The following is a 27,800-nucleotide window of genomic DNA, read 5'->3' on the forward strand; positions in this document are numbered from 1 at the left end:
CCATTTTAGATTTTACTCCCCCCCTCCCATTTATTGATCGATTTTTCAAAACTTATAAAAAGAGGCTTCTATTTCATGAGATAAGATCTCAAATTTCGAACGCGGCGATTTCGATTCAAAACAAGGCAAGTCTCCAGTCTTGAATCAATTCCCTCACATATATATGTGCATCCTTCTAAGTAAGTATTCAAGTATTTTTTTTTAGCACGAGATACAATTTAAATTTCTATTCAACAGTTGATATGTATCTACGAAATTCGTTCATCTATAAAAAAAAAAAATCTTCACGGTTTATCGATCACTAGATACGAATGATTTGTTTAATCTACCTAATTTCTTTTTATGGGATTTGCTTACAAAACTAGACATACACCTGTCAGTACCTATATTCGAGAACACCTTATAGGGCAATTAAAACCGATATGGATGCATTATAAAAACACAACAAATTCGGTTTAAAGAATTAGTTTCAAATTCGTGATTTTTATTCGTCGTGGAAATGTCCTTTCACGTTTTGTGCATCCTGATGTTTATACTAGTAAACTTCGTGTTTCATCAGGTAAAATGGATTTATAGTACATATTTGGTTCTAATTTATCCCCATATGTTTATACAAAAGAGATTCATGTTTGAAAACTTAACACCAAACCAAACTCATCGATGTATTTGTACGATAGCCTACCATAAATTTATATCCCTCACATATTTACATCACGAAATATAACTTTCATTTCGAGTTGAAAGTCACTCAAAAAAAAATTAGGTGTCTGTGGAAGGGAAATAATACTACGGGTTCTCATAGAAGAGGCATCATCGAAGAAATCATGATGTTTTTTCTTTCTATAACCCTCAGCCAACCAATCGAATTGAGGCTTCGATCTAGGCCATTGTCATTAAAATCCAAGACCATTTTTAGGGTTCCACCGAGCGGTTGAAAGATTAAAAAGCGGTCATATTCGGGCAAATTCGTATTTCGAAGATTTTTTGCTCAAATATTTCCTATCTTAATTATGCTAAAACACGGAAAGGTATCATATCTAAAACTGGAGAAATATTTAAGAACTCAGTGGTGCCAATTTCCAATTTTATGATCATCATTGCCAATATCAAAAAAGAAAAACAGCCAAAAACTTACGAATTTTTTTTTTTGATTATTCGAAGTGGGAAAAATGATATCAAAAAATTGGCACCAATGCGTTTCAAAATATTTCCTCAGTTTCAGGAATAATATATTTTGAGTTTCGGCTTGATTGATGCGAAAGATTTGAGAAAAAAAAAAAATCAAAACACGAATTAACCCAAAATAAAGTGATTAAAAATTTTCAACCTTTCAGTGGAAGCCAAAAAATTGTCTCGGATTTCGACTGCAATACCCTAAAAGTCGACTTAGAATCCCAAATACCATCCTTTGGAACACTGGACTATTCTTTCCAAAACAGGTCGGATAGGGGCTGGAGCAGAAAAAAACTACGATTTTTTTCGAAAACGTCCTTTTTTGAAAGCTCATCTTCCCTACAATAGCACTATCGGGGCTAAAAACTTTTCTGGGTAATTTTCCACTCAAAATGAATGTCTTTACCGAACTTGATCGAAATTGGCCGACATTATTTTTCGTGAAACATTGTGATTGTCTGTAGGTAAATCTAGATATCTTATAATATAAAGCGTAATATAAGAGGAGAAAAACCACATACTTAAACATAGTTACGGGAAGGTAAGCAATTTTTTTCATTTTCAATTCCGAAGTCTTTATCGAATTTGATCAAAATTCTCCTGCACTGTTTTTTCGTAAAACACTCTTCATTGTCTAAAGGTAAACTAACAGAAACCTTAAAAATCGTATGAGAGTAGAAAGCTGTAAGCTAACTGCTAAATTATTTTGACTTTTTTCACACCTCAACAAAAAACATAGAAGAATAATAGTACTTCTACATGTGTATGTTACGTATATACCCCCACATAAACACCGGAAAGTAAGCAATTTTTCTCATTTCCAATTCCAATTATTTCACTTTGACCTCAGCTCACAAAATTGGTTTCAACCTAACACCCCCTAGCGACTTTACCGAGCTCTTCCTTTAACAAAATACCATTTTCGTCTTATAATTTCAGAGTACCTGCGACCTCATTCCACCACTTCACCGATACGATCGACCTCCGTTTAATTACGCTTCAAACACACCTTTTCTCAGCGAACCAGACATGGAGTCGTTTATCCGCAACGAATGGCGAGATCACCCCACAACGAACATTTCAACTCTAACGACTCCTTTAAAGGAGATTCTCTATACTGCTTTCAACCCAAACCAGACAAAAATCAGAGTCTGCAGCGATCTGCCTTTATCCACTTACAAGGATAAATTCTCACATATTTTCCAACCCAGTCAAGTGTACGTCCATACGCCATCTTTAGTGGTACCTTTGAAATACTTCAAATGGGCTTTCGAATTAATGACCATACTACTGAACGACGACGCTAATTCTGAACTTCGCGATGCGATGATCGTCGCTATGAATAATCTCAACGCTTTGGATCGAGACGGAGACTCGGAGATGGTGAAATTCATGAAAAATTGCCAAGCTGTAGTCGTAGTTCCTCGTTTATTTAAAAGCAATTATTGCGTAATTGGTCCGATAATCGACTTGTATTTTCCAGCATTAGCCAACGTCAGTTTAATCCAATTAGGAGACACTTTTCTACGATACAATTCGGTCAACAAATTGGTAAAATATGCTTTTGACGAATATCAAAACGATACTTTAAGCGAATTGGAACCGATACAGGTATCTGAAGACGATCACATATCTTTCGAAAGTCTACGAATTATAGTCGATAGCTTCGAAAAAAACCTTCACTCGCTTTACTTGAAAATTGAAGATGACGATACAGCGAATGATACATCAATACCATTATCGCATTGGGCGATCGTATACGATGCTCTGAATACGGACGTTGGTCAGTATTTGAAATTAATATCGAGTCGAAATGGCTCGAACGAGTACGAAAATTTACCTTGGATCGACTATCGACAAAATACCACCAACTTAGCAGAAAACGATACCATGTTGAGTTCGTCTTTAAAAGACTTCCTATCTGGAAACACAACCAACGGGACTGATTATTGCTTCGGGTCCAGAAAAGGGGTCTTGTCTCGGTCCGTTTCAGAGAATTGTTCGTTAGAAGAAATCTCCAATTCGTCTAGCTCTGACTCGAGTCATGACTTCGTGAGCATGCCAATTTCAGCCCCCTCTCCCACTTCAACGTTTTCAGACTCGGTAGAGAAAAATGATCTCAGTACTGATTCGGGTCATCCACTCGTCAAAGGACAGAACAGAATCTCGTCACATCAACGACTACATCACCACGTTGGTCAAACGAAAAACAAAAATCGTTGCGACAAAGATAGGCCCCCGTCCCCGTACAATTCTTGCGATTTGAGAATCCTTATTGGAGCTCCATCTCGAATTGGATCCTCCACCCTACCAAAACCGTATCAAACAACAGCTAATTTTGAAGATACCGAATCGAAAAAAAATGCTAGAAATCGTTCGAATAAATTAACAGACCTCATCAATGATATAATCTTGAAAACAAAAAATCGAAATTCAAAAAATTCTGCATCTGATCAGTTGGTTTCAAGTGTGAGAAAAAATGATATCCAGCCTACGACTGTAAGTTTCACAGATAGCACTTTGATAGAAGAGTTGAAAAATAATTTTGAATCTTCTCGTACACGAGTTGTAAATTAATTTATTAATAAAAATATGAATAATGTAATTTGACATATATTTTATAATCGAAGTAAATGCAAATCTAGACTAATATGAGAGTATAAGCACGATGTGAAGAATAGGTAGCTATTTAATACGTAAAATAAACCATATTTAGCACGTATGTGACCTTGGAAAAAAATTCGTAATCGATTTCGTGAAAACAATAACAATGTACCTACCTACTTAGATATTTATCATTGTAACTGAAAGTGAACTGATTTCATTTTAGACATAATAAATTTCGTGTCGTTATGTAGCTATCGTACAAAATGCATCGAAGTTTGATTTTTTTCGTCGTTTTATATCAGGTAAGCAACTTTTCTAATACTCAATTTTTTCAAATTCAAAAAATCTGTCCTCAAAAAGCACATCTTCACGATATAAAAAGATCTTTTTTTATTCATTTGGTGTCGAACTTCTCAATTTGAGTTGTTTTGAACCTTTCAAATTGATCCAATTCTCATCAAATGGAAATTACCATGTTTTCATCCAAGAATAGGTAGTGAAATTCAGAACAGGGCTCGTACTGGATTATTTTTCAATTAACCTTGGTTACTTTTTCAACATTTTGGATACTGTAGTCACTTTTTTTTTGCAAATTGTCAAAAATTTAATTTTTTCAAAGTATTGAGTGTACATACTTCATCATTGAATAATTTTCAAAAGTAAGTTTGTTGCTAAAAAGTTTCGGTTCAGTTTTGCTATAAATAGGTAAAAATTATCGCTTTTTCGCAGGAATTTCAAAAATTCTCCAAGTTTTTTCGCCTAAGACTATACCTAAGGAAAACTATACCCAAGGCCAAAGGTATTGCTTTTACCAAAAATTGTCAAAAATACTCGCTTTTAAAAAAATTTACGAAAATTGTCACCTTTTCAAAAAAATTGCCGAGAATTGTCGTTTTTGTTGGCAAAAAATTTCAAAAAAGCCTTACTTTTTTCTCAAAATTGTAAAATTTTCACTTTTTTGACTAAAATTACGAAAAAGTGTATTTTTTGCCAATAATTATCAAAGTCGTGCACCCAACTAAAATTGTCAGTTTTTCTTTTTGCCAAAAATTGATAAAAAGTCTTACTTTACAGCAAAGTTGCTAAACACTTTCAAACTAAGTACATAGTTCCATAAAGACTTGCTTGAAAAAAAAAAAAAATGATCCAAAAAATAAATAATTTTTTCTGGGTTTTTCTTTTTTCTAAAATTGTCAGTCTTAATTTTTTTTTTTTTAAAACTCGCTTTTTCGAAAATGACAAAAACTTTTGCTTTACAGCAATACTAAAATGGCTCGACAAAAATTGTCATCTTTTTGCAGAAACTTCTAAGCACAAAGGTCTCTCACTATTCTCCAAAATATGTTCAAATATCTCGGTTTTCTCACAGAAACTGCGAAAATATATTATTTTTTGGCCCCTAATTGCCAAACTAAAGCTTCCGCTTGTAGCTAAAATTATCGAAGTCTCGCTTTCTCCCATGAATTGACAAAATTCTCACTTTTTGAAAAATTCACTAGGATGGAAAGAAGAATTTTTCAATCAAAGTAGGAAAAAGTATATTTTCGTGGCGGGTAAACGGGAGTAAAATGGTACATTTTTGTAGCATGTATAATGGAAAAAATTTTACGCTTTTCAGAAAAAACATGATTATTGCCGCATTCTCTAAAAATTCCAAAATACCTTCCGCCAATGATTGCCATAAAGTTTAACTTCTTGCTAAAATTGACGAAATCTTGATTTTGGTTGTTTGCCAGGATTCTGAAAATTCTCACTTCGTTGCCAAAAATTGCAAAAAAGTTTCGATTTTTTAAAAAAAATGGTTTTATTCAAAGTCGCTCGACCTTACGGCGACTTTTGACAAAAATTTGCAAAATTAATCGTACTTTTTAAAATTTAATTTTTTAGTCGTTTTTCTCTAGATTGAATTTTTTTCATGTTTTTTCACTTTTTCGAGCTCATTTGATTTCTTAAGTCACTTTTATTGAAAAAAATTGAGTACAAGTCATGTCAATAGGTGTCTAGAAACAATCAGGTAACAATAAACTGGGTTTTCAAATTTTCTAATTCGATCATAAAAGACTCTTCACTGATCTCAACGCAACAATAGATAGGATGACGTTCACTGAGATTCACAACTACAACTTTACCATTAAATCAAGTTCAACATCAAAACTCGTTTATCTTCACTTTGTCAAATCAGAACAATGAATACCTCAATTTCATATTATGGCAATTTTCCATCCAATTACACTTGGGATACCTTTGTTTGCACACTTCACACTTGATGAGATTATTTTTGAAATTTTCTGGCTACGAATCGAAAATTTCAAAACGGAGAATCATCAATTCTTCAGCCTTTCATTTAGTCTATATTCTATGGGCCGAAAAGTGTTCAAAAAAAATTTTCGGTATGGGGACTAAAAAGTTTTACATTTTATGGGTATTCACAAGCACCCTCGTTCCAAAAATGCAATGTTCCCAACCCTAAGTCTGTGGGCTCACCCCCTGGGGGGCTCCCGAAAGTCGACTGTAAATACTTTTCGGGGACTATGGGAACATAATATTTTTGAAAAGGGCATATACCACTGATTGAAAAAATAAAATGTTCCCACCCCTCCGACCATGGGCTGAGGTACCACCCCCCTAGAGGGGGTGTGAAAGACCGTCTTGTGGTGTGTATTTTCGTAATTTTTGGGTGAAATCTACACTGTCGTATTGTTATAGTTTAAAAATAATCAATACCCCCTTCCTCCCCCACCCCTGAAAAGGGTCCACCCCCCTCAAAATTTAAAATGCGTATATTTCCTGATGTAATGCACTTATTTGAGTGAAATTTTTTTTGTTAGGTTACAATTAATGCTTAGAATTTGAGAAATATTTTTTCCACTCTCCCTCACCTCCCACTCACGCCTCATCTTCCTACTCAGATAATTGAGATCACACAACTTTAGCTGTAATGCAGTTATTTTCGCGCGGTTTTCGCTATTAACCTTCAAGTTAAACCTGTAATGTAAATAAAGGAACACTTACATCATCCTTTGTACTCCTGTTTCATCCTCTCCCCTCCATTACTTCAAAATTATCTATTTTTGGTCACATTTTTAGCAGTTTTGCCTTCTTTTTTTTGGTTGAAATTTTTCATAATATGTAGTACTTCAAATAGGGAACTAGCTTCAGATGGTTAAGTATAAAATTTATTATTCAAAAAATAGAACAAAATCATTTTAGATGCAAAAATTTAATTTTGCCGCATTTGAAATTTTTAAAATTTCAACAATTATTCATGCTTTCAAACATTTTAATTCCAGAACATAAAAGCTAATTATCCCGAGCAAAACGAGAAACGAAGGCAAAAGTTCCAGAAAATTGGTCATTTAAAAGATTGAATAGGATCAATATGTATAAAATGAGCAGGGCTCGTATATTCTTTCCCTAAAAAACCCAAAATATGCGCTTAAATATTCCATAACGATATGGGCATTGTTTTACAGGAAAAATCAATTCCTATAGGATTTTATATACCTACTTACTTTATATTGTTGTGTAATACCAAGAATTCACAAACAAAAATACAAAATAGAGCGTTTTAAAATCACGAAAAGATGATTCGAATTTCATTATTAAAGGAATAAAAAACAACTGAAATGAACAAAAAATAATAAGTGGGTATGGGTGAGCTATATTGACAGTTTTACAAATTTTGCGGGGAAAAAATTAAAAATATCCAGATACTTACTAATATGATGCAAAAATTTGAAATTGAGCGAAAAACATTCCCTAAGAACTGTTAAAAACGTAAAATAGGTATTTCTTAAATATGCTGAAATTCATGCTTTTATGGTGAAATATGCCAAAATATGCTCTAACAAATTAGGTTCATTCTACTTGAAATTTCATAAATCGTGGAGATAATTGAAAAATTCCCTATCCCCTATGCATACAAAAAGTATGCTCCAGCATAAAAATCCGAGCCCTGAAAATAAGTTAATTTTATGGACCTTGAACCGTGACATTCTTCTAGTTGAAAAACTCAAGAATTGAGAAAAGGAAAATCATGTACTTTGTCTTATTTTCGAAAATAAGTCAACTAGAGCAAAGCAAACCTAAAAGCTTTTGAAAATTTATAATTCAGAAAATTGAATACATAGCATTACTTTCAATGTAAATAATAAGTAGGTATGTAAGTTGATTCTATTGACTTTAAAATTCTTCAAATTTAATGGTTGGTAAATTTTGAAACGAAAAACGATTAGCCCAAGCGAAGCGAAGGCAAAAGCTATCAAACATTTCTAATTCTAGGATTAAAAAATCATTTTTTTAGTCTTGTTCCCTGATTTAAAAATGTCAATTTCAGAATATTGAAGAAACTTTGGCCTTAGAGCGAAATGAGGGCAGAAGCTTTCAAAAATTCATAATTCAAGAACTAAATAATAGGCCTAGGTATCTTTTTAGACGTAAAAATACAATTTTTCTGGTTTTAACATTTTAAAAATTTGAAAAATAATTTTCAAAAAATTTCAGTTTTGGAATAAAGAAATGAATGCGAGTTCAGTATACTCTACATTTCGCACACCTTTTCCTATTGTTTTCGAATTGTAAATTCCCCGAAATCTCTCAGCCTCGCCAATTGCTATCCATCCATTACGTACATGAGAATCTCATTCAACTTTCAAAAATGTGAAGGTTCGCTAAAAAATTGACAAAATGTCAAGAAAATCGACCACTTCATTAAAGATGATGTAGTTTCTCTTCAAGAATTACACATTTTCTAATAAATGACCTATACTTAGTTATAGTAGTTATCTCGTTTTTCGTTCCAAAAAATTTAACACCTGTAGGAAATTAACAAGTGAAATTTAAAAAATTTTAAAGCCAACAGAATCAACATACATAGGTACCTATTATTTACACTGAGAGAAATGCTATTCAATTTTCTGAATTATCAGTTTTCAAAAACTAATGTATTAGGTTTGCTTCGCTCCAGTCAACTTATTTTCGAAAATAAGATAAAGTACCTATACATGATTTTCCTTATCTCAATTTTTGAGAGCTCCGCTGGTGCTGATTAATTTCTCTTTCAGAAATTGAAATTTTTATAAAATGCCAGCTGCAATTAGAAGAATGTCAAAGCTCAAGGCCCATAAAATTAACTTATTTTACTCTTATTGATGCTAATCAAACTTATAAATGACCAATTTTCTGGAACTTTTGCCTTCGTTTCTCGTTTTGCTCGGGATAATTAGCTTTTATGTTCTGGAATTAAAATGTTTGAAAGCATGAATAATTGTTGAAATTTTAAAAATTTCAAATGCGGCAAAATTAAATTTTTGCATCTAAAATGATTTTGTTCTATTTTTTGAATAATAAATTTTATACTTAACCATCTGAAGCTAGTTCCCTATTTGAAGTACTACATATTATGAAAAATTTCAACCAAAAAAAAGAAGGCAAAACTGCTAAAAATGTGACCAAAAATAGATAATTTTGAAGTAATGGAGGGGAGAGGATGAAACAGGAGTACAAAGGATGATGTAAGTGTTCCTTTATTTACATTACAGGTTTAACTTGAAGGTTAATAGCGAAAACCGCGCGAAAATAACTGCATTACAGCTAAAGTTGTGTGATCTCAATTATCTGAGTAGGAAGATGAGGCGTGAGTGGGAGGTGAGGGAGAGTGGAAAAAATATTTCTCAAATTCTAAGCATTAATTGTAACCTAACAAAAAAAATTTCACTCAAATAAGTGCATTACATCAGGAAATATACGCATTTTAAATTTTGAGGGGGGTGGACCCTTTTCAGGGGTGGGGGAGGAAGGGGGTATTGATTATTTTTAAACTATAACAATACGACAGTGTAGATTTCACCCAAAAATTACGAAAATACACACCACAAGACGGTCTTTCACACCCCCTCTAGGGGGGTGGTACCTCAGCCCATGGTCGGAGGGGTGGGAACATTTTATTTTTTCAATCAGTGGTATATGCCCTTTTCAAAAATATAATGTTCCCATAGTCCCCGAAAAGTATTTACAGTCGACTTTCGGGAGCCCCCCAGGGGGTGAGCCCACAGACTTAGGGTTGGGAACATTGCATTTTTGGAACGAGGGTGCTTGTGAATACCCATAAAATATAAAACTTTTCAGTCCCCGAGAGGTTTTAAAAAAAGTCGATTTCTAGAGCACTTTTTAGGGTATAGAATATAGACTAATTGTACATACTTCGCATCAACAGAAAATTACGTTAAAAATGATCTTTATCAAGTATACATTCAAGGAATACCTACCGACAGCAACAATCCAACCGTAAAAAATAATCAAAAAAGACCATTGACTCGTTGAAACTGAAATTTTTTTAGAATTAAGACCAGTAAGTATATCGAAAATAATTCCGAACGATTTTGACCAAATTAAGCGAAGACCTTCACATTGAGTTGAAAGCTACTCAGAAAAAATGTTGGCTCCGAAGGTGCTTTTGAAGGGGAGATACAAACCCTTAAAGAGGGAGAATTTTCAACAAAAAAAAATCATGGTTTTCTCGCTCTAGTCCCCTACCACAAATTATTTTAGGAAAAATGATCCAGTTCCAACAGATATGTAGGTAATGTATTTGCGATTCTGCGTCAACTTGGGCTATTGAAAATTATTTCGCCAACTGATGAAACATTTTTGAAACGTAGCGGTGTCAATTTTTTGGTCATAATTTCACATAAACTTGGGAAATTGTTTTTTTTTTTGCTTGACGTTTTCAACAATGACTAAAAAATTGACTCCACTTCGTTCCAAAAGATTTCTTCAGTCTTAAAAATGATATCATTTGATATTTTGCAAAATCAGTTCGAAATATTGGCGAAGAAAAAAAATTCAAAACACAAATTCGCCCTGAAATAAGCAATTTGCAAGTTTTATCGAGAATTCCTTCTCTTTGAAACCCTATAACTCCTCTCGAGGCCACCTCCGGAGCTGAAAAGTAACTTTCAACTCAAAATGAAGGCCTCTACAGAAGTATGTCGATTTCGTGGATTCATCTTTTTATGGATGTAAATTGTGAGACTCACACCGTTGGCGTTTTGATAATGTTCACAAAAAAACTGAAAAATCTCGCGAAAGATAAATGACACTGAAATCAATAACTTGGAAAATCAGATCGGGCGAATAATTTCTCAAATTTCTTAATTATTAGTCAGGACGACAATGTACTCGTAAATGAATCGGTGGGTGCAGAAAGGGGCTAAGTCCATTTTCGCACTTTTCAGGAATAACAAAAAACTGATTTATTTGAAAATCAAAAATTTTTGGTAAACATGCTTAAGATCATTGAAAGAGGACTCCAAGACACAATTTTTAGCACTGTTTAGAAAAAAAAATATTCACGTGCGCCGGCGCTGTTGCTGCCTAAACAAATGGGACTTAGACCCTTTCTGCACCCAATCGACAAAATTTCTTTTGAAATTGCTCGGGCACGAATGGGGCTTGATTCTACATCTAATAAGTACATAATTTAGACTGCTATCTCGTTTAAATTGACCAAAAACCCCTTGAGTTCTAAGACTTTTTGCCGAAGTTGTTAATTTTTTCATCTTCAGTTCAGAGATTAACTTAAATTTCAAAAAATGGTCTTCTCAAAAATGTTAGTTATTTTTCAAGGAATTAAAAAATTTTACAAAAAAGTCATAAATGCGGATCCGCCCCTTTTCTGCGCCCAAATATCACTTTCCCGGCAGTTTTGCGGAAATCTGACATCACCAGTCGATCCGCCGTACTTTGAAACCCCTATATCCGTGAGAAAAAAAATTTCCAAAAATGTGACTTGGTCCCTTTCTTTCTGTACCCACCGATTCAAATGACTTGAGAAACGTAAGTCATACTTTTTCAATATTTTTTAGAGTAAATAATTTTTAATTTTCCTGCCAATCGTTTTCCTCTAAATTTAAGTTTTTTTTTTCATGTTTTGTCACTCTTTTGTCCTCATTTGATTACTAAAGTAACTTCTATTGAAGAAAATTGAGTACGAGCCATGTCAACAGGTGTCTAGAAACAATCAGGTCACAATAAACTGGGTTTTCGAATTTAATTTTTTGATTATAAAAGACTCCTCCTCGCTGATCCCAATCGTTGACTGAAACTCTCAACTACAACTTTTTTAATCAAGTTCAACATCAAAACTTGATTATCTGTACTTCGTCAAAATACAATTGAAGTCTCGAAATCACAACGGTGAATACTTCAACTCCATTTTATAATAATTTTCCATCCAATTATACTCTTGGAATAAACTTTATTCGCATACTTGATGGAATCATTTTGAAATTTTCTGGCTACGAATTGAAAATTCCATAACGGAGAATTATCAATTCATCAGCCTTTCGTTGTATTTCGCATCAACACACAAAAATTACGTTTAAAAAACCATGATCTTTATCAAATACATACAAGGAATACCTATAGCAACAATCCAATAGTCTAAAATGATCAAAAAAAAACATAAAATTGTTGACACTGAAATTTTTCAGAATTAAGACAAGTAAGTATATCGAAAAAAATTCCGAATCAGATTCTGCCTCAACCTGGGCTGCAAATCGCTTATTTTTGAGTAAATTCGCGTTTTGAAATTTTTTCTTCGCCGATTTTCGCATTAATTCTGCCAACATTTCGAAACGTATTATTTCTTCAACTAATGAAACGTTTTGAAACGCAATGGTAAAACCTTGAGAAATTGTGTGGTTTTTTGACATTATCAACAATGGCTAAAAAATTGGCTCTACTCCGTTCCAAAATATTTCGCCAGTTTTTTAGAAATAATATCATTTGACATTTTGGCATAATCAATGCGAAATATTAGCGAAAGAAAAAATTTCAACATGAATTTGCCCTGAAAATAAGCAATTTGCAAAAGTCTTATTGAGAATTGTCCTTCTCTTTGAAACCTTATAATGTATCTCCTCTCGAGGCCACCTCCGGTGTTGAAAAGTAACTTCCAACTCAAAATAAACTGTGAAGGCCTCCATAGAATTTTGGTAGAAATTTTCCATTTTTTTTTTTTTTTTTTTTTTGTGATCCACTATCCTACTACAGAATTATGTCGATTTCGTGATGTCAGTTGTGAGACTTATTCTATTGGCGTTCTGATAATTTTCACAAAAAAAAAAAAAAATGAAAAAAGCGAAAGAATATGACACTAAAATTAATAACTTGGAAAATCATATAACTATACAACATGAACACGATTAGTAGTCATACTTTTTCAATATTTTTTCGAGTAAGTAATTTTTAATTTTCCTGAGTATTTGTAAAAAAAACAATGACTGGGGAGAGGTGGGGAGTTGAGAGAATACTGCCCACGTTGACTTCAAGTTATATTTGCTATCTTAAAAAGATTGAAAATGACTACATATTTCATAGAAAATAGCAACTGCGAGAAATAAAAGTTATCTACACATGCAAATAAAAGATTAGAAAATAAGGACCACTTCAATTCACATTTTTCTATCCTTATTACAATATAGATTTGAAAGTTCCATTACCTATGACGTGAGATATGTTGAAATAAATAATTAGAAAGTTGTAAGTAATCTGATAATTATACTTATTATCGAGTGTTGACGTAATGAGTGGGTAGAACCACATTTTGGAAATAAGCCCTTATTATGGCTTCATGGTCCATAAATTCGTTTTTTGATCTAAAATATGTACTCAAATCAAAAAATTATTAGAATCACATTACATTCAAATTACGTCCACCAGCAGAGGTTTTTCGATTCCCTTTTATTGATATACATATGTACATATTTAGGTTTCACTACCTACTTTCAACGTAACAAAAAACATACAAAAATACTAATACAATTTTCCATTTTTTCACCATTTTCTCCACAGGCAGACGCCTGTATCGATCTGCTGGCACGATCATTCAACGAAGTATTCAGCCCAATGATCGAAACCGGAGATGGCCGAATACAAAAACCCCACAACGTGGACGATTTGACCGATTACTACAAAGTCGACGAATCAGGAGGCATCGTACCAAACATCCATCTCGTAGGACATCCTCTTCAACATTTACTAAACCACGATCGAGCAAAACCAGTACTAGAGGACGAAGATTTACTGCTCCAGTCGAGGAATTCTGATCATAAGCTTCAAAGTCGAACAACCACCGCTCCTGATTCTGGTGATGGAGAAATCAGCACTGCAGATCAAGATCAGGAAAACACTATTCCATCATCATCCGGGTCTCAAAATGGTACACGTAAAAAGTACAAGTATCGAGGAGGTAATTATGTTCCTGGGAGAAGACCTATCGTTGATTTTTTCATCAAGCTGATTGAAATGTTTCAATTAACGTCCGAATCAAAATTCATCACTTCTCGTCCGAGATATGGTAATGGTCAATTGCAATATGTGCCGAATACCTATCACGATATTTATTGAAGAGTTCGAGTCAATTCTCTAAATATAATTTATTTTTGTTATTTATACCTAAATTAATTTTCGTCCTTGGGAGCTGAAAAATTGTGTTCTTTAGCTTCCACTTTGAATAAAAATTCCCCTTGATTTAATTTTCAGAGAAAAGAATAAAAATTTTGAAAGAATTTCAGATGAATTTTGCAATTATCAAGAGTAGGTATTTATTATTTTAAATAAATTTTTGTACAATTTCTCGTCAATATATCTCTCCCCCTCCCCAAACACGAATTTTCGACGACCAAAAATCACCTCAGCAACATTGCAGTGCACAAATATCGAACGTTGAAAACGCTCATATTTTACACCATCTACCCATTTTCATCCTTCATTTCCTAGGCTTCGATAACTCTATACACACACACAGGTAGGTAGGTACCTACATAAAACGTGTATACGCAAATAGAACAGATAAACCGACGTGTATACTATTTACATAATATACCCGAAGAACACGTAATGCTTACTCGGCTAAAGGCGCGGAAAAGCAGGCATGGTGCGGCGGGGCATGAAGCACAACCGAGAATTATCGTCGCAATCAAAAGAAATTATTTCTTAGTGGGGAAGTTATTAAAGGAAAATTTCGCGGCGCATTATTCGTTAATTTCGAATTGCACGCGAATGAATAAGGAATTCCGAACATTATTTCGAAGAACAAGAGAAGAGAGACGCAGACGTAGGCTCGTTATTTGTTGGAAAATTTAGTCTAATTCGACGCTATCGCGGTGGTTGTTTCGAAAATAGTACGAGTATACCGAACACCTTGTACGGCTCCTCTACACTTTATCTAAACCGCCAGAGAGCAGGAGAGGGCGTTGTTGGTTCTTTGATACTGTTTCAATTTTCATTCCGACGTCGTCTCGAGTTTAGAATTTTCGAAGAGCGCAGTGAAAAGGAGTACGGTTTGCCGGACTCGATAAATTGAGCGACAAAGATTGTATGCTGAAGAATATCAATAATACCAATACTCATCGAATCTTCTATGTATTCCAAATCGTTACTTCAAGAGAGTTTTTTCACTGAAAAAATTGTTGTATTAGGAAATTTAGATGAATTAAGAGAGTAAAACGAGAAGGGGGAGGGGGAGGGTCAATGACACAAAAATTATAAAAATAATAAAAAATTGTGCGACATTTAAAAATGCTGAAAAGTTTAGGAGCAGAAGTCCCCTACCCCAGATCATTCCAAGTCTCTCGTACTCCAAATGAGAGCATTATTATTTCAATTCGTGCATCAAATATTCACGAAATAAGTGAATTTTCATGCTTTTCAAAAATTTAGGACACACAACCTCTCATTGCTAGAAAAAAAGTCAACAGGGTAATAAAATGTTCGAAAATGGAGAAAGAACCAATTTTTGAAATTTTGAGATATTTTACCTTCCCTTCCCCTCCTTTTCTTGCTGATCTATTCCAGCACAAAACTGTCCCGAATAAGAGTGCCTATACAGGGTGTCCGGGGAGGAGTAGTACAAACTTCAAATTTGGATATAACCGGGTACGAGTAAAAAAAAGTCAGATGAACAAGTTGCCTATTTCGAAAATTACAGGGGCAAAATACGTTTTCGAAATCTAAGAGCTAGAACCAATTTTGATCATAGGGGTCGGTAGTACTTTGAAAAATGAATAAAATGACCTATTTATGTTAGCCTACTTTGCTAATTGAAGGGGCTACAAAATGATTTTCAATTTCAAAAAATCGTGAGGAAAAAAGTAAAAAAATACCGAAATGAATACCAGGTCAAAAAATGAATAAATTTTGTTATGATCATTTTTCTTACTCTAAAATTCAAAGTCTTTGAAGTTCAACAATTTTCGATTTGTTAAAAATTTCATTAAATTTACAATTATTATTCGAGCTTCAAAAATTATTTAAATTTCAGAGTAAGAAAAAAAGGATCATAACAAAATTCATTTATTTTTGACGAAGTATCATTTCCGTTTTTAATTTTTTTCATTTCGATTTTTTGAAATTAAAAATCATTTGTGGCCCCTTCAATTCGCAAGTTAGGCAAAAAGTAATTTTGTTCATTTTTCAAAGTACCTACTACCGACCCCCTTGGTCAAAATTGGATTTTGGATGTTAGATTTTGAACATGTATTTCGCCCCTTCATTTTAATGATAGGCCACACTTTTTTCTTAGTCGAACCCAGTTCTATCCAAATCTGAAGTAGGTACTGACATCCTCTCACCGGTAACCGGACACCCTGTAGATTACGGTTAGGTACACAATCTGAATTGACCCGAGCGATTTCAGGAAAGCTGTTAAATTTCAGCGAACCAGATGACTTCTCTGAGGAGACTATGAAATTGTCAACGTGGTAAATATTTCACTTTCATTCAAAAATTACAACGTTAAGCTGGAAACTTCATAGTTTGAAATCCATTTTCACGGATAATGAACTTATGAGAAGTACATATATACATACTTTTTCGTTTTTTCTCATTTGTGAATAGCTTGTTCAAATTTATTACTCACCTGAAACAAAGAAACAAATTGATGGCTATAATAAAATAATAAAATACACAATGCAGCACGAGAAAATATCATATTTCGGGGTAACATTGAAATTACGCGGTTGCAGGATGGCATATTATAAATTTACGTAGGAGTTGGCTCTATCAGAATTACTCTTTTCAGAAGGATTTATTCAGGTTTTTCACGCGAGTATTTTTTCTGAAATATCTTCCAGAAATTAAAAAAAAAAAAAAAAAAAAAGTAAAAATATGGGAACGGGGGCATATGAAACCGAACAGTATGGCTTTCTCATCTAAGGCAGCACTGACGTGAGTGGCAACACTGCACTCTCCGGACACCCTGTATAGAAATTTTTCGAAAATTCGTTTTTATTCAACATTATAGAAAAAAATTTCAAATCATCTTTGGTGCTTCATTCATTGTTTGCCATTTTTGAACATTGATAGTCACAATGATTGCCATAAATCTTCACTTTTCAGCGCATTTCCTTCCATTTTTATTTTTTTGGTCGAAATTTTTCATCATTTACAAAAAGCTGAAATTTCTCGATTTCAATGTTCTTCAAACCATTGAAACAAAAAATTAAATTGTAAATATCTCACAAAGCAAGCTCATCGGTGATACGATTCCATAAGCGTCAAAAGAGGGTCATTAAAATATGTATTATGACACATTGGAAATATTTCGGCTACGGGTGGAACCCAAACAAACGATGTAGGTAAGTACCCAATTATGGAACTTTTTTTCCAAATTCGAAAGCATTAAAAGTAGGTACATATTTTGTTAGTTGTCAAAAATTTCCAAAACTTTCAGTATTTTGAGTTTCAAAACTCTAAAATTATTTTGTTTTGGAAATCAAACACTTTTACAATCACAATTTTGTAAAAAAATTTTTTGAGAGTGGTCAAAATTGTTTAAAACTGCAATTAAATTTCTCCAAGACTACTGTAGTGCGACAAAATGAATTTTCAAAAAAAAATGAAAAATCGCTTTTTGGTTTAATACTCGTTTCTGGTTGGTCGAGAATTGACAGAACGCCATCAGCAACTGGTTCTGAGCTTTCAAAAGCTCCGCAAAGGTCTCTGGTGGCGTTCTGACGTCATTACGCCGATAGATGATTTGGCCAAGCTATAGGGACTGAGAAATGTTGGATTGATTATTCCGTTTTTGATGGTCCGTGGTGACCAGTTGCCTTGTTTTATTACTCGCTTTTTCTATTGTCGTTTTTTGTACCTTTTTCCAAAATTGGCCTTGAAGTGCAGTTTAGTGTATTTTTTTTTAAAGAAACGAATGCTGCCCTTACTGTGTTTTTAGGGGCTATTGTTTGATATTTAATTTCCAATTAATATTTACAATACAATAGAAGAAGCAATCTTTAATTTTTTACCATGCCTCGCCTAGAAGATCGTTTCCCAAGGCTAGAACTTCCAATCTCCATAGTATTTTTGTTGTTTTGCATATTGCATTTAATTTTGCCCTTGTTATAAGTAATTGTTTATTTGATGTTACTTATTAGTTATCATCTTTTTTATGCCTTTTATATTTATTCTTTATTTTCAAGTTGGCCAACTAGGTAATTTCGTTAACTTAGCTGTTTTGCCATAATTTCACACTAAACAATGTGGTGGCCACTTGGTGTTGGTCTATGATAAATTTTCATTTTTTTTCAACGAAAATAAATAGTACCACCATACTACATTATCCGAAGTCTTCGGATTAAGAAATTTGACCAACTCATGTTGACCTTTCAATAGCCTCTTATACCTAACATAAAATCTCAACAATTATTTAATTTCCTCCATAAAAATCAGACCTAAATAACACTCGCGTTATTGGTGGAAATGGAACGAAATCGTATAAAATAATGTAGCTTTTTTTCAAATATTCAACTTCTCAATTTTAAAAATTAGGTATGAAACAAGCAATTACCTAATTTTAATAATGTAACAGAGGTACCAATTTGGCAGTTACCGCAATAATCAAATTGAAAGCTACCTATATCAAGCCGTGAAGTCACCAAGTCCGCTGATTGCCAAAGAGTTTTTGATTTTCAATTCAACTATGACTCAGTTCATTTCATGTACGGCCCAGTTTTCTTCACTCTCCAAGAATTTTTCGAAAAATCAGCCACCAAAGTCATGAATTGATTTGACAAGCATTTTCTTTTAGAATAGGTACGGTTTCCATGAAAAACATTTATTTTCCATTCAATATTCATGGTTCGAAAAACTAGAAATTCTTAAATTTTCATTTGAAGTTTGATAACAAATTGCTATAATGCACCCCCTTGAAATTTAGGGATAATCTTCCCTCGAACTAGAACCTACTTCCAAACATTCGAAGATGAAAATACATCACAAAAACAACAAAAGCGCAGCACCACGACATTGAAAACTTACTCATAGGTCATTACAATATTCGTGAAAATTCATTCCAAAAACACTCCCCCCCCACCCTCTCACCATCCCCAAAATCCACAAGTCAATAAACACACCACACAGTCAACTCCGCTCCTGTATTAATTCCACACGTAGGTACAAAACAAACCTATTCAAAAAATACTCACGTATACGAGTCGAGCCGTCGAGCCCATCGCGAATAAGGGAAAATCCATACTATGACGAGTTCATCGACTGAATAAAATATCGCATTATATCGAGCTCACTCGGCTTTCGCCACTCATCACACAGAGGCTCTCCTTTTCCATCCTAAAAATCAGTGTAGATGTAATAAAAACCAGATGGGCGTGACGAATTAAAACGCCAACAAAATGCTAATGACCATCCGAAAAGATCCCTTTTAGTACTATGAAACGAGCATCAGCATCGGCCGAGGGTTTCAGCGTGTATAGTGGAGGGAAGAAGGGTCCTTTAGCGGTGCGGTTCGTTTACACTTCGGTGCTCGAAAAGCTCGCGTACGATAAATTATCATCAAGATACCGTGTATTTGATCAGTTCTGTCAGTTCGGAACGAAACGCCTTCGAACGGATTCAGTGGCAGGGGCGAAAGTAGATAGTTTACTATCAGTTATAGAGGAGATGGCCAGATTCCATAGGACGATTTGTGTATGAATATTTGCTGATAAGTATTTTTACTTATGATGGGGCAAGATGAAGGGGAGAGAATGGTGAAGTGAAAATGTCACACATAGTTTGCTTTATAGTCTGGAATTTATGACAGAAGGAATAATTGCACCTACCCCCTCCCGATCATTTGGGACAACTTTTTTCTTCAAGGGAACGTCCTAAGAAGCTTTTAAAACGAAATTGCCCCCCCCCCCCAAAAAAAAAGTTGGCCTTACTAACAGAATGACGGACATTATGACTGACAGGCCAGCAGCCGAAATCGCAGATTTTGCTTCATAACATGGAACTCGGAGAGAAATTTTTTGAAAAGGTCAAAACTAAATCGAAATAGCATGCAAAAATATTAATCACCAGCCAAAATTTCAAAAGTGTATTTTTCGATTTTTGGTAAATTTATGAAAATTAAATCTGAACCAAAAATGAGAGAACAAAATCAAAACTTAATTAAATTGACCTAGCAAGCTGAAATTTGGGATATACTCTATTTTCAACCTGTCAAATCGTTTGAAAACAGTTTCAAACCGTTTTCAGCAGTTCTGGAGCCTGCAGCAGATTTTTGAAATTTGAAATTTCCTCAGAATGTCATTAAATGAAGTTGGAAATCCAAAATTCACGCTGCACTCCAACTTAAACACGCTATTTAGTCAACTGTAGGAGGTTTCAAGTCGTTTTGAAGCTTTCAGCTACTTTTTGGACCATCATGGCCGATAAGGTATCAGTTATTCTTTTTCAAACCCGGTGTATTCCAGTCTGAAACACATTTTTGACCATCGGTTTCATACAAAGTTTAAAACATTTACCGAAAGTTCCAGTAATTTTCTTAAAGTCACTGGAGACGTCAAAACGACTTTCAAATCGGATAGTGATGTAGCTTTGTTCACAAAAGATGATGAACTTGATTTAACATACGAAGAAGCCATGGAAAACCACAACGTTTGGACGCAGTACAATAGTAAGTCTAGAGTCCATCGACGAAAATTACCAGGTAGTTGACTGTAAATGGGTGTTTAGAAAGAAGAAAACGGCAGAAAAATCGACCTACAGTGAAATTGTTCACAGAATAAATTTCTACATTCCAACTGAATTTGATGAAATTTTGTGAAAATTCCAAGTTTCAAAAATCTACTGGAGGCTCCAAGAATTTTCAAAAAGTAGCTGGTGGTCCCAAAATCACTTAAATTCACCAGCAGTCGACCTGATAGCGAGTTTAAGTTGGAGTGCAGCGTAGATTTCGGATTTTCAATTTCATTTTGATGAAAATTTTACGTTTCAAAAATCTGCTGGAGGCTTCAGAACTACTCAAAACTGTTTAAACACTTCCAAATCGATTTGATAGGTCGAAAATAGGGCATATCCTAAATTTCAGCTATCTAGGTCAATTAGGTAAAATTTTGATTTTTTTCTCATTCTCGACTTGAATTTGATTTTCAAAAATTCACCAAAAATCGAAAAATGCTCTCTGGCACTAGAAATTTCAGCAGGTGACAAATTATTACGTGCTTTTTCGATCTTAGCTTTGTTCAGATCAGAAAATGTCGTGCGAGTCCTACGTTGGAAAGAAAAATTTGCGATTTCGGGCATATCCTGTCAATCAAAATGGACGCCATTTTGTTATTAAGGCCAACTTTTTTTTGACAAGTTTGCTTTAGTATCGTAGACGAGCAGAATTCTATTCGGTATACATATAAGCCGATGAAAAAATAAATTGAAAAATAGTAAGTTATGTTTTAAAAATATGCGAAAATTACAGATAAAAATTTCAAATTTCACAAGAAATACAGGGCCTACGAAAGCGGTTGATCAGCGTAAATATATTCAAAAGTGCATTTCCATTACTACTGTTCAACGTGCCTACAGTTGTTGACGAAGATGAACGAAGAAGAAAATCGCGTAACTACACCATAAATTGTCATAATATTCAAACGAAAACTCGATCTGTTGTTGCGTGTAAATCTGCCTTATTAAATGCACTGTCTATTGGACGAAGTAAATTGAAAATCGATAATAATCTCATTTTTCAAAATTGGCGCATTTAACAGGTTTTGAAACCCAACCCTTCAAATTTCCTCAAAATTTCATCAAAGGAAGCTGGAAATCCGAAAATCACACTGCACTCAAACTTAAACACGTCATCTATTCAGTCGACTAAACCGTACAAAGGTAGATCGAAAGATCAGCCAAAAATTTATCACCTGTCAAAATTTGAAGAGCTAAAATACCTTTTTCGATTTTTGGTAAATTTTAAAAAATCAAAATTTGGGCCAAAAATGAGAAAAAAAATCAAATTTTACCAAATTGACCAAAAAAGCTGAAATTTGGGATATGTACCCTTTTTTCGACATGCCAAATCGATTGGAAACTGTTTTAAACCGTTTTGAGCTGTTCTGGAGCCTCCAGCAGATTTTTTAAACTCCAAATTCCTACAAAATGTCATCAAATGGAGATGAAAAGTCGAAATTCATCCTGCAAACTAATTTCAATACGCTAGTCTACGAAGTCAACTGCAGGTAAATTTCAAGTCGTTTTGGAGCCTCCAGCGACTTTTTGAAAATTACTGGAGCCTTCAGCGACTTATTGAAAATTACTGGAGTCTCCAGTAGATTTTTGAAATTTAATGGAGATGGAAAGTCGAAATTCATTCTGCAAACGAATTTCAATACGATATGAAGTCGATTGCTGGTGGATTTCAAAAGTAGCTGGGTATTTGATAAAATTTTGTGTAAATTTCAAGTTTCAAAAATCTACTGGAGGCTCCACGAATTTTCAAAACGTCGCAGGAGGTTCCAAAATGAAAACACACAAGCAGTCGACCTGATTATAGCGTGTGTAAATTGGAGTGCAGGGTAAATTTCGGATTTCCATTTTCATTTTGATGAAATTTAAAGGAAATTTCAAGTTTCAAAAATCTGCTGGAGGCTCTAGAATTGCTCAAAACGGTTTGAAACCATTTCCAATCAATTTGACAGGTCGAAAATGGGGTAAGTATATGCCAAATTTCAGCTTTCTAGATCAATTAGGAAACATTTCGATTTTTTTCTTACTTTAGACTTGAATTTGTATTTCAAAAATTCACCAAAACTCGAAAAATGATCTTTAGCACTTGAAATTTTGGCAGGTGATAAAATTATTACGCGCTTTTTCGATCTAGTTTTGTCCAAATCAGAAAATGTCGTGCGAGTCCTACGTTGAAAAGAAGAATTTGCGATTTCGGGTAACCTGTCAATCAAAATGGACGTCATTTTGTTAGTAAAGCCAACTTTTTTTTTGCAAGTTTGCTTTAAAATTTTCTTTAGAGTGCCCCATTCAAGTGAGATGTGAGCACCATACGCCATTGACAAAAATGGGCGCGTGAAAATGAGGCTGCATATTTCTACGTAATTTTCTCCATCGTATATTGGCGCGAGCGTAAACGCGAAGCAGAAAACTATACGTAAGCCGATTTCAAAAAAAAATTTCGTTGAAAAAAATAGTAAGTTATTATTTAAAAATATGAAAATCGGGGATGTTTTGTAAAATGTGATCATAAGAAAACCGATAAAAATCCGTGCGAAATCAGATCGATTGATATTTCGGAATTATATGGAAATCGATAATACTAATCACATTTTTTGAAATTGGTGCATTTAGCAGGTTTTGAAACCCAACCCTTCAAATTTCTTCAAAATTTTATCAAATGAAGATGGAAATCCGAAAATTACACCGCACTCTAACTTGAACACGTTACCTAACAACTTTTTTCTTAAAGGGGGAGTCTTGAGGAACATTTCTAGCCCTTGTCCTAAAAAAAAGTGGCCTTATTAACAATATGACGGCCATTTTGATTGATAGGTCAGCCGAAATCGCAGATTTTGCGTTCCAACATAGGACTTGCACGAAATTTTTCAAACTGTACAAAGGTAGATCGAAAGATCAGTCAAAAAATTATCACCTGTCAAAATTTCAAGTGCTAAACGCCTTTTTCGATTTTTGGTGAATTTTTGAAAACCAAATTTAGGCCAAAAATGAAGGAAAAAATCAAAATTTTATCAAATTGACCAAGAAAGCTGAAATTTGGGATATACCCTATTTTCGACATGCCAAATCGATTGGAAACTGTTTCAACCCGTTTTGAGCTGTTCTGGAGCCTTCAGCAGATTTTTGAAACTCCAAATTCCTACAAAATTTCATCAAATGGAGATGGAAAGTCGAAATTCATTCTGCAAACTAATTTCAATACGCTAGTCTACGAAGTCAACTGCAGGTAAATTTCAAGTAGTTTTGGAGCCTCCAGCGACTTTTTGAAAATTACTGCAGCCTCCAGTAGATTTTTGAAATTTGAAAACCCATAATTTCATCAAATGGAGATAGAAAATCGAAATTCATTCTGCAAACTACTTTCAATACGATACGAAGTCGACTGCTGGTGGATTTCAAAAGTACCTGGAAGCTTCAAAACCATTTGAAACCGTCATGCAGTTGACTAAATCGTATTGAAGTTAGTTTGCGAAGTAAATTTGAGTTTGCTAAGTCCATTTGATAAAATGTTGTGGGAATTTCAAGTTTCAAAAATCTGCTGGAGATTCCAGTAATTTTCAAAAAGTCGCTGGGAGCTCCAAAATATCTTAGTTGTAGGTACTCGTATGTATAGTGAATTTCGGCTTTCCAACTGCATTTGGTAAAATTCTGTGTAAATTTCAAGTTTCAAAAGTCTACTGGAGGCTCCACGAATTTTCAAAACGTCGCTGGAGGTTCCAAAATGAAAACACACCAGCAGTCGACCTGATAGCGTGTGTAAGTTGGAGTGCAGGGTAAATTTCGTATTTCCATTTTCATTTTGATGAAATTTAAAGGAAATTTCAAGTTTCAAAAATCTGCTGGAGACTCCAGAACTGCTCAAAACGGTTTGAAACCATTTCCAATCAATTTGACAGGTCGAAAATAGGGTATATCTCAAATTTCAGGTTTGTAGGTCAATTGCGTAAAATTTCAATTTTTTTCTCACTTTAGACTTGAATTCGATTTTCAAAAATTCACCAAAAATCGAAAAATGCTCTTTAGCACTTGAAATTTCGGCAGATGATAAAATTATTAGGTACGTGTTTTTTCGATCTAGCTTTGTCCAAATCAGAAAATGTCGTGCGAGTCCTACGTTGGAAAGAAGAATTTGCGATTTCGGGTAACCTGTCAATCAAAATGGACGCCACTATGTTAGTTAAGCCGACTTTTTTTTTTGACGTTTGCTTTAAAATATTCTTGGAGCGCCTCATTCAGGTGAGATGCGAGCACTATACGCCATTAACAAAAATTGGCGCTTGAAAATGAGACCGCGTATTTCTAGAAACCGACTGGTAAAATTTTAAAAATGAAAAAAAAATAGTAAGTTATCATTTAAAAATCCAGCGAATTACAGATAAAAATTTCAATACCCTCTCAAATAATTTCCCAGTCATCAAAATAAAATTCAGACTACAATTTTGCATCAGACCAACGACCATACAACCAACACGCATAATATTCTCGCTATACGCGCGGATTAAATTCCAATTTTGGTTCGAATCAATGATCTGTCAATCGAACATATGTCATTTTAAATATCTACAACAGACGGTATCCGCTTATAGGATTCCACATTTAGCCCAGTTCGTTTCGAGTGTTTAATTTGCAGTATAGTGTTATTGGTGAAAAAGTATTTTGAATTTTTGATTTTTGTGGAATACGGAGTTATCAGCAGAGAATAGTGATTTGGACACAGAAGCAGTAAAACTGCGGCCTCAAGCTGAAGAAAAAAAACTAAAATCAGGACGATCCAACTGGAAACGCACGATGAAAGCTAAAGAAAAGATTGCAAAAAAAAACCGCGGATTTTTTGTAAGAGTGAACATAAAAAAAACGATAAAAATCCACGCGAAATCAGATCGATTGATATTTCGGAATTATATAAATTTCACAATAAATGCTGGGCGCAGACGGAATTTCATCAAATGGAGATGGAAAGTCGAAATTCAGTCTGCAAACTAATTTCAATACGCTAGTCTACGAATTCAACTGCAGGTGAATTTCAAGTCGCTTTGGAGCCTCTAGCGACTTTTTGAAAATTACTGGAGCCTCCAGTAGAATTTTTTAAACTATAAATTTCCCAAAATTTCGTCAAATGGAGATGGAAAGTCGAAATTCATTCTGCAAACTATAATTTCAATACGATATGAAGTCGACTGCTGGTGGATTTCAAAATTAGCTGGAAGCTTGAAAACCATTTGAAACCGCCATGCAGTTAACTAAATCGTATCGAAATTAGTTTGCGAAGTAAATTTGAGCTTGCCAACTCCATTTTATAAAACGTTGTGGGAATTTCAAGTTTCAAAAATCTGGTGGAGACTCTAGTAATTTTCAAAAAGTCGCTAGGAGCTCCAAAATATCTTAGTTTCATTGTAAATTTCGGCTTTCCAACTGCAATTGATAAAATTTTGTGTAAATTCCAAGTTAAAAAAATCTACTGGAGGCTCCACAAATTTTCAAAACGTCGCTGGAGGTTCCTAAATGGCTTCAATACGCCAGCAGTCGACCTGATAGCGTGTGTAAGTAGGAGTTCAGCGTAAATTTCGGATTTCCAATTTCATTTTGATGAAATTTTGTGAAAATTTCAAGTTTTAAAAATCTGCTGCAGGCTCCAGAAATGCTCAAAACGGTTTGAAACAGTTCCCAATCGATTTGACAGGTCGAAAATAGGGTACATTCGAAATTTTAGGTTTCTAGGTCAATTAGGTAAAATGTTGATTTTTTTCCTATCATTTTCTACTTGAATTGATTTTCAAAAATTTGCCAAAAATCGAAAAATGCACTTTAGCGCTTGAAATTTCGGCAGGTGATAAACTGTTACGTGCTTTTTTGATCTAGCTTCGTCCAGTTCGAAAACTGTAGAGCGAGACCTACGTTGGAAAGTAAAATCTGTGAATTCGAGTAACCTGTCAATCAAAATGGACGTCATTTTATTAGTAAGGCCAAATTCTTTTTTGGCAAGTTTGTCCGATTCAAATGAGATGTGAGAACTATCAATCGTAAAAAAATAATTGAAAAAAATAGTAAGTTATCATTTAAAAATTTGCGAAAATGATAGATAATATGAACACCATCTCAAATAATTTCCCAGCCGTCAAAAAATTCAAACTACAACTGCATCGGACCAATGACCAATGACCATACCAACCAACACACATAACATAATATACTCGCTATACGCGCGGATTAAATTCCAATCGTGCTGCGAATCAATGATCTGTCAATCGAACATGTCACTTTAAATATCTACAGTCCATATCCGCTTATACAGGCTTCAAAATCTAGCCCAATTTATACCTTATCGTCGACACAGAGACAGAGAGAGAACGCTGGTTTATTTACGGGGACGTGACGACGACGACATCACTGTGGCGTGGCGTGGCGTGGCACGGTGGCAGTCCAGGGCATCGGGGTCGCGGAGTCGCGGTCGGGTATTAAATCAGATTTCGCACTTTAATGAAATTATCGTCGTTTTTGACTATAATCCATTGAACCGTATACTTTAAGATACCAACATTTAGGGGGAAATCCGTTTAATGTGTATTTCGACGATTACTCCGGCGTACAACAACCGTCGCTGCTTGTCGTTGTACGTGTACATTATTGGTATAGTTTAGGGGCAAGCGTCAGGGATGAGGGTGCTGGTAAACGTGCTTTTCTACGTGCAAGCATTATCGTCGTCGATACCGTACAACGACAACGACGACGGTGCAAAAAGCGAAACGAAGCTACGCGACGACGACGACGATGACGATACGACCGTAGTAGCTTTTAAAAGCCAGTATCGAAATTATTTAATCAACCTGAAAAAGCGCTTTAAGGCGATTGTGAATTAGCTAAAACGATGCATTCGTTTTACTTTCCCTGTCCCTGCTGTCCCTGTGCTGTGCGCCTCTGCCTCTATATACCTTTGCACGGTATTCTCGTACGTATTACTTACTCTAGTGTAAGTGCACACGTTCGGGTTAATAAATATG

The 27,800-nt window shown here is 34.4% G+C and overlaps 1 protein-coding gene across 2 annotated transcripts; it reads left to right on the forward strand.

The window, feature by feature from the left end:
* The first annotated feature begins 430 nt into the window (after positions 1-430).
* On the forward strand, positions 431-14,417 carry LOC135841957 (uncharacterized). 2 transcript variants are annotated; one of them, XM_065359193.1, is made up of 3 exons: positions 461-559; positions 2,113-4,082; positions 13,636-14,417. In XM_065359193.1, exons 2-3 carry the CDS (start codon positions 4,044-4,046, stop codon positions 14,188-14,190), a joined length of 594 nt encoding a protein of 197 aa, XP_065215265.1. In that variant the 5' UTR covers positions 461-559; positions 2,113-4,043; the 3' UTR covers positions 14,191-14,417. The 2 variants fall into 2 exon arrangements, with proteins under 2 accessions (XP_065215264.1, XP_065215265.1); XM_065359192.1 differs by lacking the exon at positions 13,636-14,417 and having other exon boundaries at positions 431-559; positions 2,113-3,778.
* The last annotated feature ends 13,383 nt before the right edge of the window (positions 14,418-27,800 follow it).

The sequence above is a fragment of the Planococcus citri genome, chromosome 3 (genome assembly GCF_950023065.1).
Source record: "Planococcus citri chromosome 3, ihPlaCitr1.1, whole genome shotgun sequence".
NCBI classification, from domain to species: Eukaryota; Metazoa; Arthropoda; class Insecta; order Hemiptera; family Pseudococcidae; genus Planococcus; species Planococcus citri.